The sequence below is a fragment of the Lygodium microphyllum genome, chromosome 20 (genome assembly GCF_053477565.2).
Source record: "Lygodium microphyllum isolate KBCC chromosome 20, Lygodium_microphyllum_v1.1.10, whole genome shotgun sequence".
Lineage (NCBI taxonomy): Eukaryota > Viridiplantae > Streptophyta > Polypodiopsida > Schizaeales > Lygodiaceae > Lygodium > Lygodium microphyllum.
The window spans coordinates 97,531,539-97,556,926 of record NC_141154.1 but is presented as its reverse complement, the minus strand read 5'-3'; the positions used below and the strand labels follow the sequence as shown (position 1 = coordinate 97,556,926).

General features: G+C 40.3%; 1 protein-coding gene across 1 annotated transcript in view; it reads right to left on the bottom strand.

The window, feature by feature from the left end:
• Positions 1-2,712: 2,712 nt before the first annotated feature.
• LOC148019152 (UDP-galactose/UDP-glucose transporter 5-like) overlaps positions 2,713-25,388 on the bottom strand; it is a 43,697-nt gene continuing 21,021 nt past the window's right edge. The window contains exons 8-12 of the mRNA XM_087660675.1: positions 4,466-4,578; positions 4,249-4,337; positions 4,049-4,135; positions 3,418-3,486; positions 2,713-3,294 (exon numbers count right to left, since the gene is read on the bottom strand). Coding sequence (XP_087516801.1) covers positions 3,109-3,294; positions 3,418-3,486; positions 4,049-4,135; positions 4,249-4,337; positions 4,466-4,578 — 544 coding nt within the window. The 3' untranslated portion in view covers positions 2,713-3,108. The remainder of the gene's footprint in view (positions 3,295-3,417; positions 3,487-4,048; positions 4,136-4,248; positions 4,338-4,465; positions 4,579-25,388) is intronic.

Here is a 25,388-nt window from a genome sequence, read left to right as displayed (position 1 = left end):
CAATTAGAGAAAATCAAATGGAAGATATTGGCAACTTTGCCAAGAATTTTTATCCCACTCTAGTACCACTTATTGGAGTTAGGATTGCACAAATACACGCATACAACTTGGAGAAGAACAAGCTTAAGAGAGCACAACACAAAGTGTATAAAGAGATATCAATAGAGAAAAGGCACATATACAAGGCTAGGGGAAAAATACCTCCTAGAGAGGAAAATCGTACCTAGCTTTCCTATGTGTGTTCACACACATTACTACCAAAATATGGTAACATCTCTATCAATTGTGAATCTATGTTAATAGCTATCATGCATCTTGCTATGGCCTAATCTAGCCATATAAAAACAACATAGAGAAAGTCATGGTTGAGTTTATCAACAAGTTGTCACAATGCAATACGTGGATGGCATGAGGTCAAATAAGCTAACCCCACCAAGCCAAGTGCATGTGTGGAGGGCCATACATGCATAATGAGGGGAGTGTACATAAAATTTTTTAGGGACATGAAAGACAAGGGTTGAGGTTGGAGACATTGCTAGGATGCATTGCAAGAAGAGCATGGTATCAAGAAGCTAAACATAATGGGTTGATTCTTTCTTCTCAACCCTTTTCACATTCTAAATAAATTGAACGAATAGAACCTCAATTTTGCTTATAGGGACCTCTTGATGTGCTCATTTGAATACGAACAAAACCTAAAGAACCATGAAAGTGTGCATAATGAAAAGGAAAAGAGAAATTATTGTTTCAAATGTATTTCCTCAGCGCTACATTTTGCTAAATGAAGCTTGGGATGATATGCACCTCATCCCTTCACAAGGAGGATGAAATTTCTTCCCAAATCCTACGATTATAGACAACCCACCCCCCCCCCCCCCCCCCCCCCCCCTCCCAACATCCATTGAACCGAGAACTATATGTATAAACTTGTATGCTCACACACAACAAAGGGTGAGTCCATACCTATTATTTCTCAAAAATGAAAAAGATTGTAGAAACAACATACCTTTGCATGTTTTTGGAGTCAAACTCTCACAAAATGAGGTGCATTTGCTAGCAATTTGATAGGCCAATACAAAACAAGAGCCCACAAGCGCATGCACATTCCCCTTTTAGGATTTCTTTTTTCCTATGCTAGATGTTAACAAGGGGATAAATGAGCAATCTCTTATTGGCCTTGTAGAGGAAGGGAAGCTAGGTGGCCTTGTGGAAACACAAATAATTTTGAAGTGTTTTTCAAATGAATATAAAAATAATTCTTTCAAAGTAAGAGTCACTTTCCGAGGAAGAAAAGTTAAAATGTTTTCTCAAGAGGTTGCAACAAAAAAAGCAAGCTAAGAGAAACTCAATGGTATTGAAAAGGTAACAACCAATGATGTGCTTGGTCACATTTCAAGCCTTTCAAGCCTTGTGATCAAATAGAAGATACTCAATAATTTTAGTATTAGGATGTGGAACACCTTTGCATCTCTTATTAAATAAATATCAACGAGAAAATTGATAACTTCAAAGCATTAGAAGCTATTGTGCTTTCTAGTCCACTTGATCGAATATCACATGGCTTCATAACTAATTATTATAATCATCATCACGTGTTCTAAGTATGTTGAAGTAAAGAGAGAGAGAGAGAGAGAGAGAGAGAGAGAGAGAGAGAGAGAGAGAGAGAGCGAGAATGTGTGCGCGCACACGTGCGCACACGTGCATGTAATTGTCCAAAAAAATGGAATGTTATGAGATAAATCATTGAACATACTTGGCCCAAAAATCATCGTAGATGAGCTTGTAAGCAGCATTTTCTAAGAATAGTAGTGATTGTCACATCATTTCAAGAAATCCAAGAAAAACTCATCATTGCTTCATCTTGCAATTGAAAACAAACTCTTCCCATTGTATATACCACCTCCACACCATCCAAAAAACTCCCCCTACCCCCAAAGCCCTCAATACCATCCCCCAAGCTTGAGAATAGGAGGATCTCAAAGGAGGGCAAGACTATTGAGGGTCATAACATTGAACCAACCAACACCATGTAGATAACACATGGCCTGCTTTAGCATTGGTGAACACTTTTGGAAAAACATACTAAGCTTACCATGTAATGAGCACTTCCGTAATAAGCACCCATCAAGTGCATTCCCTTAAATGCATTGATATACAATAGTAGTCATAGCAACAAAAGAGAATTGATCTTTTAATTGCATACAGATGTTCCAAAAAAAAAGAGGAAAAGTGCAGCTGATTCCTAAGGTGTTCCAATGGGATGCCAAAAACACACATCCACCATATCCATATGGTAACAAGTAGCCCTACAAATTATTGGCCTGTTCACCCTAAACTTGATTGATATTTTCACACGTAACACAAGACTATGATACGAGTCAAGTATGATTCTTTATGGCCTTTCATTGTGCTGAAGCTATTGCTGTATGACAGGAATGCTGATAGTACTATATAATGCATCCACTCATGCAGCCATCCATCACAAAATCAGATTTTCCAGTGTCAGTAATACTGAGGATTTTCACTTCTGAGATGAGTACATTGGAGTGTACCTAAACCAATCTAAGAATAGATGCATTTGAGTACATGGCCTAGTTTTTCGCAGTGTATGCACAATGTTACATTTTAAAGGTATATGCATTGAAAACAAAAAGTAAGAGAATGAACCACATCAGGAACTCTAACATACATTGCAGACGGCCAAGTCCAACATAAAGATACCACATAAAATCAGGATTGATATATAAGCTGGAGACAAAATCAAAAGACAGGTGTAAGGTTGGTTTGTTTTGGGCTCCTACCATGAAACCAGTATACAATAGCAAGGAGAGACACTAATGTAGTACATCAGCATCAGAGCAGGGATATTTCTCCAGCTCTGCACCTTTCAGTGATAATGTGAAGAACTGCTCCTCAATGTGTGGCTCGAACTAGGGACTCTTTCATCTCTTTTTTACATGCAAAACATGTTCACATGATGATACAGATGGATACCAAAACCTCAGATTACACTTGCTTTTTTCAAGGTGCCACTCTTGCAATACATGATTATGCCTTTGCACTTGCCAATTTAACTTGCCGTGAATTGGTATGGAAGCAACTTCAAAATTAGCTTCCATTAGTGATCTGAACACCATTTGCACTGATGGTTTCCTTATGAACAGAACCCTCGCTCAGAAGCACACCCTCTTCCAAGTCAGCCTCCTTCGGAAGCTTGATCACCCTTGCACTTGATGATCTTTTGGATTTTGGATTGAGAAATGATTTGCCATAAAGAGAGCCAAAAACCACCAACTGCAGGTAAACAACTTTAAAATGTTATGATCTCCAGCAGCTTCTGACAAGAACTAAGAACCTAAAACCACTTTGGAAATCAATAGTTCCTTCTATAACACCACTGCAAGGAAATCATCTCACCCCTCCCAGGATTTGTTGCCAGCTTAAAGGATGGGCAAACCAAACACAAGACAGCAGGATGCTCATGAGCTGCACATTGCAGAACAGGAGATCAGTCTGAGAAACTACAACTGCATCTTTAAGCTTGGTTAACTTCTTTCGAAAAAAAACATGTGAGTGTGTTGAGCACAGGAAAATTCATGAAAACAATAGTCTGGCTCTGGCGAAACAATAAACAAGTCAGCAGACCACCTATAACACATGTAAGTACTGTTGAACTCTCATCTTTCAGGTTGCTACATCGGAGAAACTAAGCTGTCCAATACTGTTGAACTCTCATCTTTCAGGCTGCTACATCGAAGAAACTAAGCTGTCCAGTAATGCTTAACTCTCATCTTTAAGGTTGCTAAATTGGAGAATCTAAGCTGTCCAGTACAAGCACTGATGGATCACCAAAAATGTAAGGCTCAGGCATCGAGTTTGCAACAGTCTAGGATTGCTTCTCGATATGTAGCCCTTTAAGGGCATTATCAAGCTCAGAAACTTTTGCCAATTGCACAATGGAAATACTGCTACTTTATGGTATGCTCAAACGCACCCAAACTTACAGGCTTCAATTGCAAAACTTAGAAGTTTGGAAATAGCTATTTACCTGCCTCGTTGTCATAATTATGGAAAAGACTAAAGCTCCAAAAGTATGGATAGTATAGGAGATAAAGAACTGACTAGCAGTGGCTACCTGAAACAGTAAAATTATCTCATGATAAGATACCTTTCAAAATCTACATAATACTATTGCATCAAGCTGTATTAACAAATAACACTATAGCCGACAAAAACTAGAGAACATACCATAGACAGAAGCAGGATGTCAGAGAGACAATCAGGGTGCCGCTGAATGAAGGTGATAGCTGGAGCCCACTGTCCCTGAGCCAACAAGCCTTCACAAGAGAAGGCAGTTAACTTCAGTATGATACTCTGTAAAATAATCAGTAAACTAGAAGAAACCCCAGCTGCCAGACAATCTTGTGAATTGCTGGGGTTTCTTGAGTTGGATTTGGGATCTCACCAGTCATACTGAGTACAGAAGAGCATAAAGTCACATAAAATATTTGATTGTAAATGTCCATATTGTAACCCTTGAAAAGCTTATCCTGGAATGTACTTGTAAAACCATCAAACCTGATAAGTAAAACTGAATCAGTCAAATTATTGTATGTATCAAATGATGCGAGTAACATACAAAGCACTCTCTGTAGTTAGATAAACAATTCACAACATACTACACCATGAGCATTCAGTGCAATTGATGGATATAATCCTCTTGGTTTTCTGTAAATTTGATCACCATAATGTGTAAAGCTACACTATCAAGCCATGGTAGACTGAATATTCATATGTTCTTGTTGCAACCACGAGAATTTCAGGCCACACTTCACTAACAAGTGCAAAATCCCTTTGTCCATATAATGGGCTGATTAAACCAAATGCAAGACTGGCAGCAAAAGCATCCAAAGGACCGCAAAAATTCAGAGAGTCAACCTTTGCAAGTAGAGACTACAAAATGTACTTATGTCCAGGCCACAGTCTTGCCCCATCCAAGAGTTCTGATCCAATATAAGCATTAACAAATTGCATAAAGTTATGTCCAATGTAACCACAAAACAATTCACCCCAAAATGTTTCACCTTTGGGCAAGTCCCAAGTGAAACGCCAAGTGAAATGATTGAACAATATATGTGATATAGTTTTGTTTATAAATAATGAGATGCAACTTACACATTTAATGTCAATAAATTATGTCTATCATATACGCAGAGTGTTTAAAACTCTCAAAAAAGCAGAAAAAACAATTGTTTTTCATTTAAAAATATTGTTTCAATTAGCCATTTCACTTTGGGCATTTCGCGTTTCAATGAAACGTTTCATCTGTTTCGGATTTCAATGCTAGTGAAACGTGTTTTGCGGTTACCATGGAACTTATGTCAATGTTCATGCAAGTGGCAGGTGTCACGGGGAAGTGAAATTTTAACTTATTGAATGGCATAATTAAGTTGTGTACATGTTAAGTGCAAGTTAAATGTGGGCATGGTGGCAATCAAAAGCAAGAATCAATTCCGAGGAAGCCAAAGTATTTATCAAGTACTGAAAAGGAGCAGAAAATGATTTGGTGGTTGCTGTAAGTCAAGGACACAATTGCTGATCAGGATGTGCTAAAAGCTGCTAGAGTCAGCAATTTTGTTGTAGGCAACAACATTCTAGGACTGTTGAAGGGGAAATTTGGGGATTTATGCTGCCAGTCATTGTGATGGGCCTAGATTCCAAACTATGTAGAGAGACTGGCTCAATCAATAGAGCGAGTGGGGATTTGAGAGCGTATCTTTCAAATCTAAGGCAAGGTCAGACACTTAACGAAATACCTCAAAGGGGCACCAGTTTTCGAGTGTCAGCTATCTTCTACTAAGTAGTTAAGTAATGCAGCAAATGCTACCAATGAACAAATTCAAATGTTAGCATTGGGGCAAGCACAGCAAATGCACGGAAATCTTGGAAATGCCCACAAAACGCCCTTTGGAAAGCAACAAATGTATTCGAATGTAGAACATCTGAGGTACTTTGGTGGTGGTTAAGGGTTCCATGCAACGGCTGATCATGGCATAGTATGTGGCAAGGTATGCATAGAATGCATGGTCAAATGTATTCAAGAATGGCTTGTGAACTGCAATGTCCTATGTACATCTGTATTGGTATGGTACTTGGTGTACAAATGGCCATGTTTGGTAATGCATCTACCACTCCCAATATGTCTAGGGCACATAGTACTGGTGTTGGTCCATCTAATGCAGATATTGTTAGTTCACAACGGAGTTTGAATGTAATTACTATTAGTGGATATTGTTAGTTCATGAGGGGAGTCTATGCATGCAATGGGCTAGGCATTTATTACCAGTCATGATGCGGTCAGTCTTTATTGGGCTGTGGGCGCCTGATTTTATGGCTGCCTGGTCAGTATTTATGTGGCCAACTTGTATTTTTGTGGCCCCAAATTTATGACCGACCAATTCATGAGGGCCTATTTATAGGCAAAGCGCTAACCTCCTATCAATTAATCATTCAGCATACACTTACATGCAAGTTCTCTTGGAGAGAGGGAGCTAATCCCGATGCCCACATAGCCTATGACTCACTATTGTTTCTGCACTGTCTCATCTTTGTATATGGATTCCATTTCCCAAGCATTCTTCTTCTACATTATTTTGCAATGCTCATCTCTCTTTGTAGTGTTTTTCCTCTTATCCCTTGCGTTGTGCAGTCTACTACAGCAGATGCTCCATTGCTGCACCCACTTTTGACATGGCATTAGGCATCCATCTTGGGTCCTATGATGCTATTTTCTGCTGCTGCAGGTCTGCTGTCACCATCTACTGCTGTTACTGATCTTCCCCTGTCTGCTGTTGCCCAAGCGACCTGTTTATGTGCCAAATCAGACTGCTTCTAGCCCTCTGCACTCTACCTTTTCTATCCAGCAGTCTGCATTTCAGTTTTCTGACCTGTTTTCTCACAACACGGGTGCATTTAATGCTTAATCAATCTGCATTTTTCTGATCAAACTCTGCATTTTGGGCATTTAATGTCTCTACAGACTGGGTGACTGTTTTCAGGCCTTTCTTACTGCCTATTGGCTGTAATCTTCATGTCTTATCCTTTTTGGCTGTATTTGGTCTGTTCTCTAAGATGATCACATGTGCTACATTAGAGGCATTATTGACAAACATAGAGAGCTACAATGATTCCTTTCTATTTTCACGAGCTGATATGATCGACATCAACATAAGTTCTCTCCAAGGCATCTTGGTGGTGGGTTGGTGTAACAAGCTTCTTGTATATCAATTGTTACCAAGACATATTGGCCCAATGATTCCAAATTAATTTGATGCTCATGTACTTTGAAAGGCGATTTGTATTATTTAAGTGCTTCAAAATATGATTAAATGCTTATCTGTCTATTTAAGGGTGGCCAATGGCCAAAACACCCTATAATTATACTTGGGTCGTCATTGACAAGATACCCAAGAGAAATTAAAAATTCAATTTGGTGGTTAGATTGACCAAAAAGCTCAGATGACTAAGATTTTTACACTCAGATAGTCACATTGACTAGAAGCCTATATAATGAGTGGTTTCAAAAAGTAAAACCAGATGCTCGTGATCGAAGAAACAAACCATGAACCGATGAACCTATATAATGAAATTCTCCAAAAGCTAAATTTGGCAACTCTTAAAATATAAGTAGTTACTATTTTTGAAAGTTGCTCAAATGGAAATTCCGTTCATGGCAAAGGCTCCGAAATTTTGCAAGGAACAATTTTATTTTCAACAACTATTTCAAATTCCTAACCATTTGATAGAGTTTTAGAGCAGAAGGTTTGGAAGCGACATCTAGAAAATGACACGTGTCATTTTGAAGAGATAAGTATCCCTATACTTGTCATTTTCAACAAACACTTGTTATTTGTAACATCTACTTTTCACTTTTGAACACCCAAGCCCCACACCTATATATTGGAGGTCACTCTCTTCATCTAAAACAAGCTCTCATGCTAAAATTTCAGCCGCATGCTTTGTACTCTCTTATCTATCTCTCATCCAAGAAACACTTTCTACTTAGCTTAATCTAATCCAAGCACTAAAAAAGAAAATCAACTTCTTGTCGAAAAGTGACATGTGACATCTAAAAGAGAACATGTGTCATTTTGAAGAGACAAGTATTCCTACACTTGTTATTTTCAACAAGCACTTCTCATTTGTAACCTCTACTTTCCACTTTTGAGCACCCAAGCCCCACACCTATATATTGGAGGTCTCTCTCTTTATTTGAAACAAGCTCTCATGCTGAAATTTCAGCCGCGTACTTTGTACTCTCCTATCTATCTCTCAACCAAGAAACACTTTCTACTTAGCTTGATCTAATCCAAGCACTAAAGAAGAAAATCAGCTTGCTACCCGAAGTTTGAAGAAATTGGGGTTTCAAAACCCTAATTTTCAGAATTGTAACAAATCAACTTTTTTGTGTATGATTCAAGCACTTGGTGCCCATAGTTTGGTTTCAATAAAATCCTAAAAAGAGAGAGGGGTCGGTTCCCCTCTCAACATGGTATTGACTCTTTTCTCTCTCCCTCTCTCTATTTTCTAATTTTCATAGTGATAATTAACCAAGTTGGGTTAGTTCAAAGCATTGTCATTCTCACGTTCTTCTCTGCACTTACAGTTGGCCACCCATTACTTAGATATCCATGGTCTTATATGAGTGTCATTGTTGTATGTAATATGATAAGCCATTATCATCGTATAATATATTGTATTATATCACCCATGATCTAAGAGAGAGTGTTAGCAAATATTGTCAGCTCATGAGTAAGCCTGTGTATATTCCAATGGTTTTGGCATTTATTACCAATCGTGATGTGGTCAGTCTTTATTGGGCACCTAATTTATGGCTGCGGCGTCATTATTTATGTGGCCAAATTGTATTTTTGTAACCCCCGATTTGTTGGGATATAAAGACCCAGTAACCTGTGTGTATATAACACACGCGCATTGTACATGTGAACGCACCCTTTACGTGCCCTAAGTATAAATACATTTTATTCTTTGTGTACCAACACATTGTTGGTACACTCTTTTCTCGTACTTTCACTTTGCTCACACTCTCTCCAACCGTCATACTCATACGCTCCTGTTCGAACTCAAACTCTCTAAGCTGTGGCCTTACAGTCCAACAACCGGTATCGGAGCGAAGGGTTCTGTGCACGCATCCCAACTCGAACACAACCTTTAGACAGTTCGAGCCCTCTCACCAGTTTCTCGAGACGCTGATGCAACACGTCCAGCGGCGGGTAGACACAATAGTCGTGTGTCAAGTAGGACGGGACAGCGCAGGCTGAAGCGTGTTGGTCAGGCAACTGACGGGACTAGTTAACAAGCGGCATCTCGGTAGGCAGCTGGCGTGACGGAGCAAGAAGGCGGATCAGGTGCGTGTGGCGACGGGGACTCCAAGTGCCAGCAGGCAACAATCCACACGTGACAACCGTCACACGACAGGGCAAGGTCAACGGACCCCTCCCCCCGAGCCGTCATTTCGTAAATTCCAAACTTTTTTTTTTGTAAATCTTTTCTTGAATCTCTTCTCCTTGGCGAGAGTTCATACACCGAAGGCACAGTTTCAAAATCTGTGCAAATCTTATCAGAGAATTTGGGGCTTTTCCCTTATTTGATCTCGTCGAGGTCTGACAGTAAATTCCGAGTCACAAATTGCAAACATTGTGAGCAGTGATCCAAATTAATTTTGGGATTTTGCAAAATTTGTTGGATTTTCGCTCTTTTGGGCAAAATTTCTTGACATTGGATCCCAGAAATTTGGGGCTTTTCATGTATTGGCAAAGCTTTACTCGGCTAGGTCAAATTGACTAACATTCATGCAATTTTGGACTTGAAATTTTGGGGATTTGCACAGAATTTGGTAAATTTCTGCATTTTTTGCTCGTACAGTGGCTGGTTAATGTATAAACAGCAGAGATTTATTTCTGGTTGAGGAAAAACAACAGGGTATTTTGCTGGTTCAGCTTGTGCTTCCGCAGATTAGTGCATTTACTCTTGTATTCGTGATAAAATGGTTGCAACTTCTTCCAGTTCAGACATCAAGAGTTTGATGGAGATTAAACGGTTTGATGGTCATGGATTTGACCTTTGGAAAGACCGTATGCAGGGCATTTTGTTTCTGAAGGATTGTGAGGATACTTTGCAGGAAGATAAACCCGCACTAATGTCTGATACAGATTGGGCAAGAGTGAATAAAAAGGTTGTGGCTTACATAAAGATGGGTGTCACTGATGACATTCTGACAGACATTAAGGGTTTAGATACAGATTATGCAAATGGGAGAAGCAGAAAACTACTTATGAGATCACCACACCTGTTAATCAGGTGCATTTAATGCGCAAGTTGGTGAATATGCAACTGGATGAGTCAAAGCCTGCAGCTGAGCACTTTGATGATAAGTTGAGGGCGATCTTTTTTATCATAGCACTGCCGGACTCGTGGGAAACCTTGGTGGTTTCACTCAGCAATAACCCCAATCTGTCATATGATGGGGTGAGGGGTTCTATCTTGAATGAACAAATTAGACGTATATCTAGTGGAGAAGGCAGCAACTCAACTTATAATGTAAGAGACAGGGCTGAAAAGAAAAATGCATATGCAAGGCAGAGAAACAGGAGCAAGAGCAAAGGAAAGGATAAGAGTGACATCACTTCCTATCATTGTGGTCGGAAGGGCCACAAGAAACCTGATTGCAGGTACTACAAGAAGGAACAGGAGAGAAAGAAGAATGCAGGAGATAAAAAGAAGAAGGAAGAAAAGCAGATGCATTGGAGACATCCAAAGGCAAAGAAAAGGCCAATGTGGCCTCCAGTGTGGTCATAGAGGAGCTTTCAGATACAGAGGCTGATGTATTATGTGCAGTTGATTATGATGCCCTTGTATGTCACATACAGGATATGCAGATTACCAAGGCTGATGTGACTGATGCACTCTTGTCAATTGATGATGGTGTCACTCAGACTTAGATTGTAGACTCTGGTGTCTCTTTCCATGTAACTCCTTGCTTGGAGTGTTTTGCTATATTTAATGAAGGCAGTTATGGAAAGGTGTACCTTGGAAATAACCATGCTTGCAGCATTGATGGGATTGGCACCGTACACTTGTCTTTAGACAATGGTCAAGAACTTATATTGAAAGATGTCAGATATGTGCCTGGTATTAAAAAGAGTTTACTATCTGTTGGTCAGCTTGACTTGCATGGCTACACCACACATTTGGTGGTGGTTTATGGAAAGTAGAAAAGGGTTCCATGCTGATTGCAAAAGGAACCAAGAAGGGCACATTGTATTGTTTGCATTGTAAAGCCTTGAATGGCAAGTTTCTTGCAGTTGCTGAAATTTGCAGCCACTTGGAGTTATGGCATAAGAGATTAGGCCATATGAGCCAAAAAGGACTTGATGTTCTTACCTCTCTGAAGAGGGTTGATGGAAAAGGCTCTAAAATTGCTTTTTGTAATGAGTGTCAATTTGGAAAGCAAATAAAAAATTCATTTTACTTTGGTGTCTCTCGTAAGTCCAATGTCTTGGACTTAGTGCATTCTAATGTATGTAGTATGCACGTAAAATCATTGGGTGGTGCTGCATATTTTGTCTCCTTTATTGATGATTGTTCCAAGAAGATTTGAGTGTACTTGCTGAAAAAGAAAAGTGAAGTGTTTGTTGTTTTTAAAACTTTTCATGCATTTGTGACCACTCAGATAGATAGAAAGCTGAAATGCTTAAGAACTGATAATGAGGGTGAGTTCACATCGACTAAATTCAAGTCATTTTGTGACTTACATGGTATTAAGAGGGAGCTTACAGCCCCTTACAGTCCTTCTTCAAATGGGGTGGTTGAAAGATATAACAAGACTTTATGTGAAAGAGTGCGGTGCATGCTGTCCACTGCCAATCTCCCTTATGCATTTTGGGGAGAGGCACTCAAAACCGCGGTTCACATTTACAACCGCTCTCCAAATAGGTCCTTAAATAATGGCATCCCTGAGGAGGTTTGGTCTGGCAAATCGGCCTCATATGACCATCTACGTATATTTGGCCGTGATGCTTTTGTACATGTTAGGGATGAGCTGAGGAACAAACTTGATCCAAAATCCACCGGAGGCATTTTCATGGGCTATGGTGATGAGGGTGAATTTGGCTACAGAGTGTGGTTACCTCAGTCCAAGAAAATTATTCACAGCCGTAATGTTGTGTTTAATGAGGCAAAATTGCTAAAAGGCTCTTTAGCCTCTAATGAAGATCTGAAAAAGGTAAAATTTCAGAGTTTACAGTCACCCATAACTTCAGAAAATGAGCCTCAAGGTGCTATACCACAGGCTGAAACTGATAATCAGCCGGTTACTTTTGAGCCAGATGATGATGGACAGCAAACAGAAGCACAAGGAGATCATGGACAGCAACATAGGCTTGCTGATTATGAAAATGCAGGTGCTGGAAATGAAAATGAAGGTGCTGTACAGCATGAACAACATGCTGAAAATGGTTTACAGCAGCAAATGAATGCTGAAAATAATATACCTCTTGATGTAGACCAATTCCTGAAAATGTTGATATTTAGGTACGCAGGTCTACACGCGTAAGAAGGCAGCCACATAGGTTTGACCCCTCCTTGCATTATGTGATGCTTCAGATGAGGGTGAGCCTCTTACATACAGAGGCCAAGTCATGTGAGTTCAACAGTAAGTGGGAGCTAGCTATCCAAGAAGAGATTAAATCTCTATATGCAAATGATACTTGGGATCTTGTGTCATTACCAAAGGGAAGGAAGCCACTTCCAAACAAATGGGTGTATAAAGTCAAGACAGTTGATGGGAAACCCAAGTACAAGGCAAGACTAGTTGCCAAAGGTTATGCACAAAAGGAAGGAAATGACTTCCAAGAGGTCTTCTCACCTGTTGTGAAGATGACCACTTTACGTGTGCTTTTTGCTCTTACTGCTGTTTTGGATTTAGAGCTGTATCAAATGGATGTAAAAACAGCTTTCTTGCATGGTGACATTGATGAGGAAATCTACATGAAACAACCCGAGGGCTTTGTAGTTCTTGGAAAAGAACATATGGTATGTAAGCTAAAACGCAGCCTGTATGGGCTGAAGCAAGCACCACGGCAGTGGTACAAAAAGTTTGACACCTTTATGCTATCTCATGAGTTTACACGCAGCCATGCAGATCATTGCTTGTACATGAGAAAGGATACAAATGACAGCCCCATCATACTTGTTTTGTATGTGGATGATATGTCGCTAGTTGGAAAAAGAAAAACTAGCTTGGATGCTCTCAAAAATCAGCTGAAATCAGCCTTCTCCATGAAAGATTTGGGGAATGCAAAGCATATTTTGGGCATGAGGATTCGTAGAGATAGAATGCAGAAATTGCTGTTTTTATCTCAAGAAAAGTACACTGGAAAGGTACCGGACAGATTTAACATGGCTGAAGCTAAGCCTTTTGGGGTACCCTTACCTCCTTATCTCAAGCTTAGCAAAGCCAACAGCCCGAAAGATGACGTGGAAGCAAATGCTATGAAGGGAGTTCCTTATGCATCAGCTTGTGGCTCTCTTATGTATGCTATGGTTGCTACTCGTCTAGACATTGCTCATGCAGTGGGAGTTGTTAGCAGGTTTATGTCAAATCCTGACAAAGCACATTGAGAGGCTGACAAGTATATTCTTCGATACCTTAAGGGTACACAAAGAAAAAGTATTTGCTATGGGCAGGGTGCACTTAGTTTGCAGGGTTATTGTGATGCAGACATGGCAGGTGACTTGGACACTCCTAGGTCCACCGACGGGTATGTCTTTACACTTGCAAATGGGGCTGTTTCTTGGTGTTCGAGGTTGCAAAACATTGTTGCACTGAGTACCACTGAAGCTGAATACATATTAGCTACTAAAGCTTCTAAGGAAGCTATATGGTTGAGCAGACTTGCAGATGATCTCGGCATGTCTATGGGTACTGCAGTTTTGGGATATGATAGCTAGAGTGCAGTGTATCTGGCTAAGAATGCCATGTATCATTCACGCACAAAGCATATAGATGTGCGACATCACTTCATCAGACAGATTCTGGAAGATGGTCAAATCACATTGACTAAGATTAAAACACAAGATAACCCTGCAGATGTTCTCACTAAAAGTCTAAGCTGAGCTCAACACGAGCATTGCATTCGACTAGTGGGAGTTGGTTAGCTAGAGGTTCAAATCGGACCTTTAAGTGAGAGGTTGTTGGGATATAAAGGCCCGATAACCTCCGTATATATAACACACGCACATTGTACATGTGAACGCACCCTTTACGTGCCCTAAGTATAAATACATTTTATTCTTTGTGTACCAACACATTGTTGGTACACTCTTATCTTCTTGTACTTTCACTCTGCTCACTCTCTCCAGCCGTCATACTCATACGCTCCTGTTCGAACTCAAACTCTCTAAGTTGTGGCCTTACAGTCCAACACGAATTATGGCCGACCAATTCACGATAAGAACCTATTTATAGACTAGGTGCTCCCTCCTATCAACCTATCATGTAACGTACACCTACATGTAGGTCCTATTGGGGTGAGAGAGCCATGCTAATATCCACAAATCCAGTGACTCATTGTTGTTTCTGTATTATCTCTTGTCTTAGTATATGCATATCATTTCTTGAGTATTCTTCTTCTTAGTTCTTTTGCAGTGTTTATCTCTATTTGCAATGTTTCTTCTCTTCTTTCATGTTGTGCAATCTATTATAACAAATTCACACGCTTCCATCGTTGCCGCCACTTCTAACAATTATTACATGGCACCGTTCACCAAATAAGCTACCATATAGTGTGAGTGCAACTCAGCAAGAGGGCATTATGAACCAAATACAAGAGCTGTTAAAGAAGGGCTGATTCCATCCAATTCATCTCCCTAGTCACTGGTGGTATTGGTGCAAGAGAAGGATGGTTCATAGTACATCTGGATTGATCATTGTGCTCTAAATAAGATCACGATTAAGACTTGTTTTCTAGTTCCCAGGATTGATGATGTAATGAATAGGTTGCATAGATCTACCATTTTAAGTCACATTGATCTAATGATATCATTAAACTTACCTAAGGATGTACACAAGACAACTTTCAAGACTTCTTTTGGCTTGTATGAGTTCTTGGCTATGCCATTTGAGCTTACTAATGCTCCAGCCATATCTAACCAATGGATAAGATTCTTAGACCACATGGGCTATTTGTGGACACATTCTTTGATGCCATGATTGTACATTCAAAGAATGAAGAGGACCATTATAAACACTTGGTTGTTGTATTCAATGAACTCAAGAAATATCAGCTGGTCATAAATTATAAAAAGAAGTGAATTTTTATTGCATGAGATTCGTTTTTTGATAAAAAGTCATAAATTGATGGTGTTGTTGGGAATAAAGGCTCACCGTGCCTTTTATAGTGTTCGGGTGTGAACGCACCCTTACACTCTTGTACTTTATATATTATCAAAACCTAAAAAGTGGTACACTCATCATTGTACCAAGCATCCATTGTGTCGTACTTACACTCCTCTCTACTGCTCTCTACTCTCTGTGCAATATCTGACGCTCTCATCCTCAGCTCGCCCAGTCTCAATCCGTCTAGCTCCAACAAACTCGTATCAAAGCCAATGACGAGTGTCAAGCTGTAAGATAGACAAGCATCTGACACTCACACGTGGCATGCAAGCCTGTCGCCAGGTAGCATACTGTCAGGGCGAGTAGACTCGTGCAGTCGACAAGTGTCGCATGCAGGCTCGATAGGCAGGGGCACACGACGAGTAGCAGGCGCCAGGTTGCAAATGCCGCAGGGGCACATAACAAGTAGCAAGCGACAGGCCACAGCCTGTTGGGATAAAGGCTCGGTTTAATCCCCGTGTATAGTACACACACATTGTACATGTGAATGCACCCTTACGTGCCCTAAGTATAAATACATTTTATTCTGTGTACCAACGCATTGTTGGTACACTCTTATCGAACCGTACTTTCACTTTGCTCACTCTCTCTCCAGCTGTCACACTCTCTCGCTCACTCCTGCTCGACTTCCATCTCTCTCAGCCGTGCACTTCACTCAACAACTGGTATCAGAGCCCAAGGTTCTGCACCCTTTCGAGAACCAAGGCGCAACTGACAGGTCGTGGAGGCAGCTCCAGGCAGAAGGCCAATCAGATCTAGCTAACTAGGCGCCAAAGAAATCAAGCGATAGCTGCAACGGGCAAGTCCAGCAAGCAACGACTGCAAGTCGACGTGAAGGCCAACGTAACAAGCAGCTGACTAGGCAACGACTAGGCGACTGGCGACTGGGCATTTGCGTGGTGGACTAGTCGAACACGACTAGCAGGCATGAACCAGGCGACGACTACAGGGAGTTGGGCGTAGCGAGAAGTGGGCAGCCGACGACCTGACCGGCGGACGAAATCAGCACCAAACGTCAATCGCGTTAGCCACACAACAGTCAACGAACCCCCCCCCCCCCCCCCCCGATCAGTTTTCTAAAAATTTTAAAAACATTTCCTTTAATTTTTCAATTACCACTTGCATTGGCGGGGAGTTCACACGCTAGAGACACAAATCTCAGATTTGTGAAAATTCTAGCAAAAAATTTGGGGCTTTTCCCAGAGTTGACTCTACTTATGCCTATCAGTGATTTTCGAATCAAAAATTGCAGACATTGCGAGCGGTGACATCAATTAATTTGGGGATTTTGCCAAATTAGTCAAAATTTTACTCCTTTGAGTAAAATTTCTTGACATTGAATCCCAACAATTTGGGGCTTTTCATGTATTGGCAAAGTTTGGCTCAACTGGGTCAGATTAACTGACATTTATGCAATTTTGGACTTGAAATTTTGGGGATTTGCGCAGAATTTGGTAAACTTCTGCATTTTTTACCCGTGTGGTGGCTGTTTTATGCACAAACAGCTGAGATTTATTTTTGGTTGAGAAAGAATAGCAGTGTATTTTGTTGGTTCAGCTTGTGCTTCTACAGATTAGTGCATTTACTCTTGTGTTTGTGATAAAATGGCTGCAACTTCTTCCAGTTCAGACATCAAGAGTTTGATGGAGATCAAGCAGTTTGATAGTCGTGGCTTTGACCTTTGGAAAGACCGTATGCAGGGCATTTTGTTCCTAAAGGATTGTGAGGATGCTTTGCAGGAAGATAAACCTGCACTAATGTCTGATGCAGATTGGGCTAGAGTAAATAAAAAGGTTGTGGCTTACATGAAGATGGGTGTCATTGATGACATTCTGACAAACATTAAGGGTTTAGATACAGATTATGCAATATGGGAGAAGCTGAAAACTACTTATGAGATCACGACACCTATTAATCAGGTACATTTAATGCGCAAGTTGGTGGATATGCGACTGGATGAGTCAAAGCCTACAGCCGAGCACTTGATTGCAATTACAAGGACTCTAAATCGGCTCAAAGATGCAAATTTGGACTTTGATGGTAAGTTGAGGGCGATCTTTTTTTATCATGACACTGCGTGACTCTTGGGAGACCTTGGTGGTTTCACTCAGCAATAACCCCAATCTCTCATATGATGGGGTGAGGGGTTCTATCTTGAATGAAGAAATTAGACGTATGTCTAGTGGAGAAGGCAACAACTCAGCTTATAATATAAGAGGCAAGGCTAAAAAGAAAAATGCAAATGAAGGGTAGAGAAACAGGAGCAAGAGCAAAGGAAAGGAAAAGAGTGACATTACTTATTATCACTGTGGTCAAAAGGACCATAAGAAACTTGATTGCAGGTATTACAAGAAGGAACAAGAGAGAAAGAAGAATGCAGCAAATAAAAAGAAAAAGGAAGACAAGACAGATGCATCTGAGGCAACCAAAGGCAAAGAAAAGGCCAATGTGGCCTCTAGTGTAGTCATAGAGGAGCTTTCAGATACAGAGGCTAATGCATTATGTGCAGTTGATTATGATGCCCTTGTATGTCACATGCAAGATATTTAGATTACCAAGGCTGATGTGATTGATGCACTCTTGTCAATTGATAATGGTGTCACTCAGACTTGGATTGTAGACTCTGGTGCCTCTTTCCATGTAACTCCTTGCTTGGAGTGTTTTGCTATGTTCAATGCAGACAATTATGGAAAGGTGTATCTTGGAAATAACCATGCTTGCAGCATTGATGGGATTGGCACTGTATACTTGTCTTTAAACAATGGTCAAGAGCTTGTGTTGAAAAATGTCAGATATGTGCCTGGCATTAAAAAGACACTTGTCCTTACCTCTCTGAAGAGGGTTGATAGAAAAGGCTCTAAACTTGACTTTTGTAATGAGTGTCAATTTGGAAAGCAAATAAAAAATTTATTTTACTATGGTGTCTCTCGTAAGTCCAATGTCTTGGACTTAGTGCATTCTAATGTATATAGTATGCCCGTGAAATCGTTGGGTAGTGCTGCATATTTTGTCTCCTTTATTGATGACTGTTCAAAGAAGATTTGGGTGTACTTGCTGAAAAAGAAAAGTGAAGTGTGTGCTGTTTTTAAAACTTTTTATGCATTTGTGACCACTCAGACAAGTAGAAAGCTGAAATGCTTGAGAACTGATAATGGGGATGAGTTCACATCGACTGAATTCAAGTCCTTTTGTGACTTGCATGGTATTAAGAGGGAGCTTACAGCTCCTTACAACCCTTCTTCAAATGGGGTGACTGAAAAATATAATAGGACTTTATATGAAAGAGTGCGGTGCATGCTATCCACTACTAATCTCCCTCATGAATTTTGGGGAGAGGCACTCAAAACCACAGATCACATTTGCAACCGCTCTCCAAGCAGGTCCTTAAATAATGGCATCCCTGAGGAGGTTTGGTCTGGCAAATCGGCCTCATATGACCATTTACGCATATTTGGCTATGATGCTTTTGTGCATGTTAGGGATGAGCTGAGTAATAAACTTGACCCAAAATCCACCAAAGGCATTTTCATGGGCTATGGTGACAAGGGTGAATTTGGCTATAGAGTGTGGTTACCTCAGTCTAAGAAAATTATTCGCAGTTGTAATGTTGTGTTTAATGAGGCAAAATTGCTGAAAGGTACTTTAGCCTCTAATGAAGATATGAAAAAGATAAAGTTTCAACGAGCCTCATGGTGTTGTACCACAGGCTGAAACTGATGATCAGCCGGTTATTTTTGAGCCAGATGATGATGGACAACAAATAGGAGCACAAGGAGGTCATGGATAGCAAGATAGGCTTGCTGATTATGAAAATGCATGTGCTGGAAATGCTAAATTAAGGTGCTATACAGCATGAACAGCATGCTAAAAATGGCAACCTATAAATGCAGAAAATAATATACCTCTAGATGTGGACCCAATTCCTGAAAATGTTGATCATTGGGTACGCAAGTCTACACGCGTAAGAAGGCAACCACATAGGTTTGACTCCTCCTTGCATTATGTGATGCTTACAGATGAGGGTGAGCCTCTTACCTACAAAGAGGCCAAGTCATGTGAGTTCAACAATAAGTGGGAGCTAGCTATGCAAGAAGAGATTAAATCTCTATATGCAAATGATACTTGGGATCTTGTGTCATTACCAAAGGGAAGGAAGCTACTTCCAAACAAATGGGTGTACAAAGTCAAGACAGTTGATGGGAAACCCAAGTACAAGGCAAGACTAGTTGCCAAAGGTTATGCACAAAAGGAAGGAATTGACTTCCAAGAGGTCTTCTCACCTGTTGTGAAGATGACTACTTTACGTGTGCTTTTTACTCTTACTGCTGTTTTGGATTTAGAGCTGTATCAAATGGATGTAAAAACAGCTTTCTTGCATGGTGACATTGATGAGGAAATCTACATGAAACAGCCCGAGGGCTTTGTAGTTCCTGGAAAAGAACATATGGTATGAGAGCTAAAAAGCAGCATGTATGGGCTGAAGCAAGCACCACGGCAGTGGTACAAAAAGTTTGACACCTTTATGCTATCTCATGAGTTTACTCACAGCCATGCAGATCATTACTTGTACATGAGAAAGGATACAAATGACAGCCCCATCATACTTGTTTTGTATGTGGATGATATGTTGCTAGTTGGAAAAAGAAAAACTAGCTTGGATGCTCTCAAAAATCAGCTGAAATCAGCCTTCTCCATGAAAGATTTGGGAAATGCAGAGCATATTTTGGGCATGAGGATTCTAAGAGATAGAATGCAGAAATTGTTGTTTTTATCTCAAGAAAAGTACATTGAAAAGGTACTGGACAGATTTAACATGGCTGAAGCTAAGCCTTTTGGGGTACCCTTACCTCCTTATCTCAAGCTTCGCAAAGCCAACAGCCCAAAAGATGGCGTGGAAGCAAATGCTATGAAGGGAGTTCCTTATGCATCAGCTAGTGGCTCTTTAATATATGCTATGGTTGCTACTCGTCCAGACATTGCTCATGCAGTGGGAGTGGTTAGCAAGTTTATGTCAAATCCTAGTAAAACACATTGGGAGGCTGTCAAGTGTATTCTTCGATACCTTAAAGGTACACAAAGAAAGTGTATTTGCTATGGGCAGGGTGCACTTAGTTTGCAGGATTATTGTAATGCAGACATGGCAGGTGACTTGGACACTCGTAGGTCCACCAACAGGTATGTCTTCACAATTGCTAGTGAAGCTATTTCTTGGTGTTCCAGGTTGCAAAACATCGTTGCATTGAGTACCACTGAAGTTGAATACATATCAACTACTCAAGCTTCTAAGGAAGCTATATGGTTGAGCAGACTTGCAGAGGATCTCGGCATGTCTATGGGTATTGCAATTTTGGGATGTAATAGCTAGAGTGCTATGTATCTGGCTAAGAATGCCATGTATCATTCACGCACAAAGCATATAGATGTGCGATATCACTTCATCATACAAATTCTGAAAGATGGTCAACTCACATTGACCAAGATCAAAACACAAGACAACCCTGCAGATGTTCTCACTAAAAGTCTAAGCAAAGCTCAGCATGAGCATTGCATACAACTGGTGGGAGTTGGTTAGTTAGAGGTTCACATCAGACCTTTAAGTGGAAGGTTATTGGGATAAAGGCCCAATTTAACCCCGTGTATAGTACACGTACATTGTACATATGAATGCACCCTCACATGCCCTAAGTATAAATACATTTTAATGTGTTGGTACACTCTTATCGAATCGTACTTTCACTCTACTCACTCTCTCTCTCTCCAGTCGTCACACTCTCTCTCACTCACTCCTGCTTGACTTCCATCTCTCTCAATTGTGTACTTCACCCAACATAACCCAAGCGGCACTTTCTACGAGCAAACGACAGGACACAGGTACACCAGCAGGCAGTGGGACAGTCTAGTGGCAAGTTGCAAGCCAAGCGTCAAAGGGGACAGTCCGGTGACAAGTCGTAAGCTAGGTGTCAAATTTGGTCCTAGTCAGCCCATCACGTCTTTTCTTTTTCAAAATTTTCTCCTTAAATTCTGCAATTATTTTACCAAGTGTTCACACACACAAGCACAACGTAAGATTTTGCTCGAGAAAATTGGGGCTTTTTTCGATTTCGGAATTTCAACAAAGTTCAAGACAATCCGACTCAGAAATTGCACATTTTGTGCACATGTGCCCGAGAAATTTTGGGGCTTCTCAAATTTTAGTGGAATTTCTTTAATTTCACTGAAATTTGTGCACTTTGAATCCAAGAAAATTGGGGCTCTTCCAAAACCCCTTCAATTTGTGCAACAAATGTTTGGTATATACACTTGGGTACGCGAATTGATGCAATCTGAACGGATTACCCTCTAAAAATTTGGGGCTTTTGATCAAATTTGTGCTCGGGAATGCCTTTGGAGCAAAATTTGCAATGAAATTTTGGGGATTTCACATAACTGGTTGCTTGGTCTCTAAATATGCCAGTAATTGCTTGAGGAGTGCAAAAATAGACACCTTTTTAATTCTGAAAATCTATTTGCAGATCTGAAATTTCTGCAATCTCGAGATTTTTTCATTGCTAGTTGGTACTACTGTGTACCGTGGTTACTTGTGTCACATTTGGCCTTGTCTTTGGTGACTAGTTAGTCAATTTGGGACTGCAAATTATGACTAGAAACATTGACAATAGTAATCTTTTTTGCATTAAGAAGCTTGAGGGTGCACATAATCTTTTTCGCAAAAACAATGCTACAATGTCTTGGTGCATAAGAAACATGTAAAGCCCATCAAAACAAAGGGATCAAACTAGCAAACATGGAACAAGACGAGTGGGATGACTTGGATGAGCTTGCTCACTCTACCATTAAGCTCTCAGTGTCGGACAACTTGCTCTTTAACATTGAGAAGCTGAATTTGGCATACGCAATGTGGCAAAGGCTTGAAGAATTGTATGCTCAGAAAAGTGCAACTAGCAGGGTTTATTGGCTGAAAATTTTAATGGACTTTCGCATGAAAGAAGGTACAACCATGTCTGTACATTTGAATGAGTTTAACTCAATTTTCAATCAGCTGATTGCTTTGGATTTCCATATTGATGGAGAGTTCAAGGCTATTTTCTTGCTATGCACTTTGCCTGAAAGTTGAAATACTTTGAGGACAACTTTGAATAATTCAAATGCTCAGCTGTTATACTCTGATGTGGAGAGTTCTTTGCTGATACTTTCTTGCTATGCACTTTGCCTGAAAGTTGGAATACTTTGAGGATAGCTTTGAATAATTCAAATGCTCAGCTGTTATACTCTGATGTGGAGAGTTCTTTAATGATGGAAGAACTCAATAAGCAGAATAACTCAGCAAACAAGTCTTCTAATGCATTGCACACTAGAGGCAAATTTCAGCAAAAGGGCAGTTCTGAAAATAGAGCATGCAGCAAGTCTCATGGAAAAAATATGGAGTGCCATCATAGTGGCAAAAAAGGGCACTACAAACGGGACTATTTTCAATTGAAGAAAGAGAAGGGCAAAAACAAAAACATTGAAGACAACAAGGCTGAAAAAAAGGACAGCCGACTTGCAAAGAAAAGCAATATGAAAATAGAAGAGGTTAATGTAGTCACTCATGATACTGACAATGATGGTGATGTACTTTTTGCTTCTTCTTTGAGTGCACATGCATTGATTGTAGATTTTGATGATGATATGCACACTTGGAAACTTGATTTAGGTGCGTCCTTTCATGCCATACCACATCATGAGTGATTCTCTAACTACAATGGTCGTGTACATGGTGTTGTCCACTAGGGGGATAACTATACATGTAAAATTGTAGGCATTGGCAGTGTGAACTGCAATTTCAGTATGGCTCCGTGTTTGTTTTGCATAATGTGAGATATGTACCTCAGCTCAAGAAGAGCTTGATAAGCATAGGGCAACTAGATGATGAAAGCTATCACACCACCTTTGTTTGGGGATAGCAAAAGGAAAATCTATAAAGGCTCTCGCATTGTTGCCAAGGGATCCAAAAGTGATACCTTGTATCCTTTGCATATATCTAGTGTGTGTGACCATGTAGTCGCCGTAAATGAGCAACCAAGTGTTTCTTTATGGCTTAGCCGGTTGGGACACATGAGTCAATCTGGAATGAAAGTGTTTTCTCGCTTGGGTTATTTACCGTCTTTGAGGTATGCTGATTTTAAATAGTGCAATCATTTTATTTACGGTAAACATGCTCAAACGTCACATAAAAAATCTCTTTCTCTAAAGTTTTCACCCTTAGAGTTGGTGCATTCAGATGTATGTCAAATGCCAAGATTATCTCTAGGGGGAAAGAAGTATTTCATTACCTTTGTTGATGATGCTACACGCAAAGTATGGGTTTATTCAATCCGTTACAAAGACGAGACCTTGGATAAATTTAAAAAATTCCTGACACTTGCTGAAAATCAAACCAGCAAGATATAAAATGTCTTCGCTCTAACAATGGTGGGGATATTTGTCCAAAGCCTTTCAAGACTTTTGTGACAGCAAAGGGATTAAAAGGGAGCTACTGCCCCTCATAATCCGCCCTAAAATGGTGTTGCAGAGCGTATGAACAAGACCATTCAAGACAAGTTCCGTACAATGCTGTCACATATTGCTTTACCCCATAGATTTTGGGCAAAGGCTGTTATGACACACATACACTTGATTAATTGGTCACCAAACAAGTCTTTGGGGAGGGGAGTCCCTCAAGAAGAGTGGTCGGGCAAGCCACCTTTATATGCTCACTTGAGAGTGTTTGGTTGTGAGGCATTTGTGCACATTCACAAGGAAGAACGCAACAAACTTGAGCCAAAGTCTTGCAAATGTATTTTCCTAGGATATGGTGATGAAAGTGAGATGGGTTATCGATTATGGGATCCCGAGAAAAGAAAAGTAGTACACAGCAATGATGTTATCTTCCGAGAAGATCACATGCACAAACAGCCTGAAAGAACAAAGGAGGTCAAAAGGGTTGTATTCTGGGAGGAGATACCAATAGAACATCAAAGAATGCCCGTTAGACAGTAGCAAATACCTACTGTAAATATCCTTAAAAATGCAGGGAATGATGCTGAAAATGTTCAGTAGGATCTTGCCCATGATGTCCCACAAATTCAGTAAGAAGTTGTGCCTTTGGAACAACCTGAACCAGCTGTACAACACACTAAACCTGCAAAACAGCAAGCTGTTAATGCAATTTTGCAAGCTGAACAGCCCGCAAATCTTGACCATTGGGTCCGTAGGTCGACTAGAGTGCAAAAACAGCCAAATAGATTCGTTCCTGGTGTAAACTATGTGGTTGATTATGTCATGTTAACAGATTGTGGTAACCCGTCATGCTTCCAGGAAGCAATGGACAGCCAGGATAGTAAGAAATGGCACAAAGCAATGCTATCAGAGATGGAATCTCTCATGAAGAATGGCACTTGGGATTTGGTCATTTGCCAAAAGGACAAAAAGTGTTACCTTACAAATGGGCTTACAAAATGAAAGTCACTTCTGGTTCTTGTTTGCCAAAGTACAAGGCACGCCTAGTTGCTAAAGGGTACAAGCAAAAACATGGAATTGATTTTGATGAAATCTTTTCTCCTATAGTCAAAATAACTACTTTGCGAACCATCTTGGGCTTAGTTGCATCTGAAGACATGGAACTCATACAGATGGATGTAAAAATTGCTTTATTGCATGGTGATCTACATGAGGAAATCTATATGCAGCAGTCTGAAGGTTTTGCTGTAGAGGGAAAAGAGCACATGGTATATAAACTCAACAAGAGTTTGTATAGGGCTGAAGCAGGCACCACTTGATACATTTATGCAATCTCAGGGATTTCATCGTTCTGTTGATCACTGCTTATACACCAAGAAAGCAACAAATGGTAGTCTTATTCTCTTGGTTTTGTATGTGGATGACACGCTGA